The sequence below is a fragment of the Colobus angolensis genome, unplaced genomic scaffold (assembly GCF_000951035.1).
Source record: "Colobus angolensis palliatus isolate OR3802 unplaced genomic scaffold, Cang.pa_1.0 Scaffold42, whole genome shotgun sequence".
Classification (NCBI taxonomy): Eukaryota; Metazoa; Chordata; class Mammalia; order Primates; family Cercopithecidae; genus Colobus; species Colobus angolensis.
Genome location: NW_012117599.1, coordinates 3,054,519 through 3,061,763, shown reverse-complemented (window position 1 = coordinate 3,061,763; position 7,245 = coordinate 3,054,519). Strand labels below are relative to the sequence as shown.

The following is a 7,245-nucleotide window of genomic DNA, read 5'->3' as shown; positions in this document are numbered from 1 at the left end:
TGCCACTGCACTCCACCTGGTGACAGAGCAAGACTCTGTCTAAAAAAATTAAAACGAAATAAAAAAAGACAAATACTTGTACTTTACAAAACTACAGAACATCGTCAGCAGAAATTAAAGGAGACCTAAATAAAGGTAAACACATCCCACGTTCATGGGTCCGACCACTTATCACTGTTAAGATGGCATTACTCCCAAAACTCATCCACAAATTTAATGCAATGCTTATCAGAATCCCAGGTGTCGTCTTTGTAGAAATTGTTAAACTGATCTAAAATTCATATGGAAGTGCAAGTGAACAGCCAAAACAATCTTGAAAAAGAAAAACAAAGTTGGGAGACTCACACTTCCTGATTTCAAAACTGGCTGCAAAACTAAAGTAATCAAGACAGTGTGGCATTAGCATAAGGAAAGACATAGAGGTTGATGGAACATAATTCAGAGTCCAGAAATGGTTTATACATTTGTGCCCAAAAGATTTTTCAAAATACAGGTGCTAGGACAATTCAATGAGGAAAGCATAGTATTTTTAGCAAATGGCATTGGGACAACCTAACATCTATTTGGAAAAGAATGAAGTTGGATCACATGCAAAGATTAACTGAAAATGAATCATAGCGCTGTATGTAACAGCAAAAACTATACTAAGAAGAAAATACAGAAGTAAATCTTTGTGACCTTGGGTTAGGCAGCACTTTCTTAAATACACATCAGAAACACAAACAAAACAAAGAATAAATAGATTAAGTAGATTGGATCAAAATAAAAAAAACCTTCTGTGCTGCAAATGATATCAAGAAAGTGACAAGATGGTGCACAAGATGTGAGAAAACATTTGCAAACCATATATCTGATAAGAGATTGATAGTCAAAATATATAGCGGTGTTTCATGCCTGTAATCCTAGCATCTTGGGAGGCTGAGACAGGAGAATCGCTTGAGCCTGGGAGTTCAAGACCAGCCTGGGCAACGTGGCAAAAACCCATCTCTGCAAAAAATACAAAAATTAACCAGGTGTGGTGGTGTGCAGTTGTATTCCCAGTGACTTGAGAGCCTGAGGGGAGAGGTTTGCTTCAGTGAGCCATCTTCATGTCACTGCACTCCAGCCTGGGTGACAGAATGAGACCTTGTCTCAAAAACCAAAAAACAAAAAACTTAATAACCCAATTAAAAAACTAGGCAAAGGATATTAATAGACATTTCTGTACATAACATACATAAATGGCCAATAAATACATGAAAAGATGCTGAACATCATTAATAAAAAAATGCAAATCAAAACCATACTATTTCACAACCACTAGGATGGCTATAATCAGAGAGAAGATAAAAAATGTTGACAAAAATGTGGAAAAAGTGAAACCCTCATACATTGCTGGTGGAAATGTAAAATAGTAAGGCAACTTTGGAAAACATTTTGGCAGTTCCTCAAAGTATTAAAAATTAGATTACCTTACAGCTCATAAATGTCACTTCCATCTATTAAAGAGGAATTAAAACATGTCCATACAAAAACTTGTATACAAAGTTTTATGGCAATATTCTTTGTAATAGTCCCAAAGTATAATAAGTCAAATTTTTAAACTCATGAATACATCTGTGATTTATCTAGGCAATGGAATATTATCAGGCAATAAAACTAATGAAGTTTTGATACCTGCTAAAACATTGATAACTCTTAAAAACATTATGCTAATAAAGGAAGCCAGTCACAAAAGACTTGCATACACATTGTTTGTTTCCATTTGTATGAAATATCCAGAATAAGGCAAATAGTAGAAAATAGTGTAGAGGTTGCCTAGGGCCAGACAAGGTTCTGTGTTGGTTTTTTTGTTTTGTTTTTTGCTTTTTTTGTTTGTTTGTTTTTGAGATGGGGTCTCTTTCAGTGGCCGAGACTAGAGTGCAGTGATGCCACCTTGGCTCACTGTAGCCTTGACTTCCTGGGCTCAAGTGATTTGCCACCTCAGCCTGCTGAGTAGCTGGGACTACAGGCCTATGGCACCATGCCTGGCTCAGTTTTTGAATTTTTTGTAGCAATGGATTTTCACCATGTTGCCCAGGTTGGTCTCAAACTCCTGAGCTCAAGCAATCCACCTACCTTGGCCTCCTAGAGTGCTGGGATTACAGGTGTTAGCCACCATGCCCAACCTTGAGTTTCTTTTTGGGATGATGAAAACGTTCTCGCATTAGATTGTGGTAACAATTGTACAACTGTGTTAATATGCTAAAAATCATTGATGGCATGTGAATTACATTTCAAAAAAGCTATTGTCAAAAACATCATGATCCATTTTATACTCCTGCCAGCAAAGTATACGAGATTACCATTGCCCAATGTAATGTTCATTAACGCAAACTAACACATTTGCCAATTAGATAGACTAGAACAGTGTCTTCGGTAGAGTTTTTCCAGTTCGGCTGAAAGAGAGTTTGCTCCCAGTGTGCATTTAATAATGACCTTTTTGATGGTCATGACCAGAGTGGGGAATGCTGGTGGCGTCGATTGGGCAGAGGCCAGGGAGACTGCTAAGCACCCTGTCATGCATAGTGCTGCCCCCACTCCAAATAATTATCCAACCCAAAACATCAGTAATGTTGAGGTAAGAAGCCCTGAACTGGTAATGGCATCTTGTTTTAGTTTATTTGATTACTAGTAAGGGTAAATTTTCCCCATACATTTACAATTTAATCATATTTCTCCTTTTGTAGATTTTCTGATCATTATCATTCAGCTCATATTTCTCAACAGTGTATATGCATTCTTTATGCTAGTAGAGATATAAACTATTAATTTTATTTACTAAGTTTATTTGTCTTCCAGTTGTTTCCTTTCAAATTTTGGTTAAGTTTATATTGACTATCAGAAATTTTTTTTTTAATGTGACCAAACTTTTTTTTGCATTGTATCTAGCTTAGAAAATTTCCCTACCTACCTATCTCCCTTCCCTGTAATTTCATTTTTATTTCTTTTCACTGGAATTTAAAGCTTACCTTTTCACATTTAACTTTTTTAGTGCATGTAGAATTTGTTACGTATATTACAAGATAAGGAGTAATTTTTTTCTAAATACTAGTGACTGTTCTTCCTCCTTTTTAAAAAACCTTTGTCTCACTGAGCATATTTTAAAGCTCGAGATAATTTTCAAAAGGAAGCTTTCCACAAGTTTATGCATGAGAATAGAAGAGATTACTCCTTATATTAATTATAATTACATTTAATTATATTATTAAATATATATAATTATAATTAATTATATTAATTATATTAAGAGAACATAAGAGATTACTCTTATAAAGAATATAAGAGATTACTCCTTATATTCCTTAATTATGGAGTCCAATGACATTCTATAAGCATGTAGCTCACCTAACTCAGGAGAAAGCAGTGCTCACAGATATCCTGTCAGTCTTGCAGGAGTATATAAAGAAATATCAAAGCTGGTAGTGGAAACTGGTTGCAGTTTGAAATTAATAAGCCTTTTCTTAAATTAATGAATTTTCTGATATGATCAAAGAGGTGGAGAAAGTGATACTATACATACATGTGTGGTGTGTTTATTTGGTGAGAAGGAGGGACACAATTTCAAATCCCATTAAAAGTAGTTGCCAGTTTATAACAGATTATGAAAATTTTGTGAGTCCCTGATAATAGTTAAGTGAATTAATGGGAATAAGTATAGATATCTTCTTCTTATTCTACAGATGGAGAATGAGTTAGATTCTGCTCGTTCTGAAATTGAACTCCTGAGGAGTCAGATGACAAATGAGAGAATCTCCATGCAGAATCTAGAAGCTTTGCTGGTGGCCAATCGAGACAAAGAATATCAGTCTCAGATAGCACTTCAAGAAAAAGAATCTGAAATTCAGCTTCTTAAAGAACACCTTTGTTTGGCAGAAAATAAAATGTGAGTTGTTTAGCAATATAAAGTCATACATCTTAATTTTTTGGTACTTTATAGATTAGTAGGATTTTTAAGCTAGAATTTAGAGAATTTGCCTTCTGTAATTTGTCATTAATTAATCTAAGGATCAGAAATATTGTGATTTGCCTAAGAGGTGGTACTTTTTCTATTATGTTTTTCTTATCTAAATTTAAGTTTAATGATCTCTATTGATTCTTTCCAACAGAGTTTTGAGTACAATAGAATGTCTGGTCTAAAATACTGCCTTTAGGAAATATAACAAAATGAGAAAAAAAATTAACCAGTTTGAAACCAGAAGAATTTTCATATTTAGACCAATATATTGCAACCTAGTGTTTTCATTTGCCATATTGTATTTTCTTTTGTACCTATTGCATGTACTGGGTACCTAGAAGAACACCTGCATTCACAAAATACAGAAGACTTCCTAGGACATCGATTTTGGCTTCTTTTCTTTTTCTTTTCTTTTCTTTTTTTTTTTTTTAAAGGATCTCTAGCACTCCTAGCACCTTATTAAAAGAACTTTGGCTGGAGAATTGGGTGAAAATGTCTCCCTGTATAGTGAATTTTTTTTCTATTAAACTTGGTCACCTCTCATAAAAACTGATGGGGGACACTTAACCCCTGTTCTTACCTGTCCTATCTATAACACTTTTCATCCAGCCTCCACTCTATCCTCACATCTGAGCTCAGGGCATGGGGAAGGATAAGAAGCATGGTCTCGGCAATCAGCCACTCCAAGGAGCCCCTGACTAGGCAAGGGCTTCAGAGCCAAGGCCAGTTTCCTTCAGAAACTGTTTTCAGGTTATGGTGGTGGTGACTGAGTCCTTCTTTTGCGTTACTGTAGCTAGGCTATTATGATTCCTTCAACTATTTTTGCAGGATCACTTTCTCAAGATGGTGGGTGGAAATCTACCTTCATGAAATATGCCAAAACTTCCACCCTAAGGGCTATGCTCTGTTTGAGACTGACTGGTAAATACTAACACTTAGACTTAGCATGAGAAATGTTTGTTATTAGTCTCTAAAGTTTAGATTTCAGCAGTCTATGATACTCTCCTGAAAGCAAGTGAAGAGGACAGAATGTTCTGTGTGAGTGGCATTCATCAATGTTTATCTTCCTTATGATATTGTGCCTTATCACAGGTTTTGTGAGGCATTGTTTGGCCTTAAGAAAGGTTCTATGAAATTGGAGATTGTATTTATCAAATTTCATTATAAGGCACTTGGTTGAATAGATTATATAAAACAGACTATATTAATCATGGAGCTAGTGAATTCCAGTGTTAATTATTTGGTCATACTACTACTTCATATAATACCTCTAGTACTTACATTAAAAACTATGTGTAGTAAATAGTATAGACAGATGATGTATGATATGTTTCCACAGGGAAACTGAAACAGAGAAGGATTAACTAATTGAATGGGACTGGGATTGCTTAGGCTTTTCAAGTAGGCTACTCTGCATACTTACCATGTCTAACATGGGCATAGTTTAGATGTACTAATAAATCTGGCCATAAAAAGCACGATGTGATTTGGATCCAGCTGAGAAACCACTATCAATATGGTTTAATGTACCCCAGAATCATAGTCGTATTTTAAGTTTAGTCAACTCTAACTCTTATCTTCTTTTAAACAGGGCCATCCAAAGTAGAGATGTGGCCCAGTTCAGAAATGTTGTCACACAATTGGAAGCTGATTTAGACATTACCAAAAGGCAACTAGGAACAGAGCGCTTTGAAAGGTAAGTTTATCTCTATGCAAGCTCAAAAAAAATGCCTTTCAGCATGGAAAGCATTGTTTCTTAGGTAAAAATAGGTTTTAGTTCTTTCATGATGGTTAGATTTTAAAGTATGAATTAAGCCACAGTTTTTTATGATAGTTTTAATACTTTTGCTGGATATAAAATTTTAAAGCATCACTATTTTGCTTTAGGGAGAGGGCCGTACAAGAACTTCGCCGCCAAAATTATTCAAGTAATGCTTATCATATGAGTTCTACAATGAAGCCAAGTACGAAATGTCATTCACCGGAACGTGCTCACCATCGATCTCCTGACCGAGGCCTAGATCGATCATTAGAAGAGTGAGTCTGTTTAAGGATCCATTCTCTTGAGATCAAATAGTAATATCTAGTATAGTGAATATTTGGGGTAATAAGGAAACTCAATAGTCTATCTTTAATAGTGATATTTAAACAGGATTACCAAGATATATTGATATAAAAATACAGGATTTTGATAATTAAATTAGAATTATATATATTATACTAAAGCAAAAGGACTAATATTTTATCTGTTTGCATAAATTATATATTTTTTTATTTCCACAGTTTTGGGGGAACAGGTGGTTTTTTTGTTACATGGATAACTTCCTTAGCAGTACTTTCTGAGATTTTGGTGCATCCAACACCCAAGCAGTGTACACTGTACCCAACGTGTACTCCTCACTCTTCTCCCATCCTTCCCCCTGAATCCCCAAAGTCCAATGTATCATTCTTATAACTTTCATCCTCATAGCTTAACTCTCACTTAAAGTGAGAACATATGATATTTGGCTTTCCATTCCTGAGTTACTTCCCTTAGAATAATGGTCTCCAACTCCATCCAGGTTGCTACGAATGCCATTATTTCATTCCTTTTTATGGCTGAGTAGTATTCCTTGGTATATTTATACTACATTTTCTTTATCCACTTGTTTTTCAGTGGGCATTTAGGCTGGTTCTATATTTTTGCAATTGCAAATTGTGCTGCTGCAAACATGTAGCAAGCACATGTGTGCAAGTATCTTTTTCATATAATGACTTCTTTTCCTCTGAATAGATACCTAGTAGTTGGATTGCTGGATCAAATGGTAGTTATACTTTTAGTTCTAAAAGGAATCTCTGTACTGTTTTCCATGGTGGTTGTACTAGTTTACATTCCCACCAGCAGTGTAAAAGAAAACATTCCCTTTTCACCACATCTATGCCAACATGTATGATTTCTTGATTTTTTAATTATGGCCATTCTTGCAGGAGTAAGGTAGGTATCTCATTGTGGTATTAATTTGCATTTCCCTGATAATTAGTGATGATGAGCATCTTTTCATATGTTCATTGGACATTTGTATATATTCTTTTGAGAATTGTTTATTCATGTCCTTAGCCCATTTTTTGATGGGATTATTATTATTATTATTATTATTTTTTTTTTTTATTTTTTTGCTGATTTGTTTGACTTCCTTGACTTCCTTGTAGATTCTGGATATTAGTCCTTTGTTGGATGCACATTTGGGAAGATTTTCTCCCACTCTGTGGGTTGTCTGTTTACTCTGCTG

At 34.9% G+C, this 7,245-nt stretch overlaps 1 protein-coding gene across 3 annotated transcripts in view; it reads left to right on the top strand.

The window, feature by feature from the left end:
• Nucleotides 1–7,245, top strand: part of TSGA10 (testis specific, 10) — a 174,466-nt gene that overhangs the window by 148,223 nt on the left and 18,998 nt on the right. For all 3 annotated transcript variants that reach the window (XM_011956551.1, XM_011956552.1, XM_011956553.1), the window contains 3 exons: nt 3,702–3,904; nt 5,568–5,672; nt 5,864–6,013. In XM_011956551.1, coding sequence (XP_011811941.1) covers nt 3,702–3,904; nt 5,568–5,672; nt 5,864–6,013 — 458 coding nt within the window. The remainder of the gene's footprint in view (nt 1–3,701; nt 3,905–5,567; nt 5,673–5,863; nt 6,014–7,245) is intronic.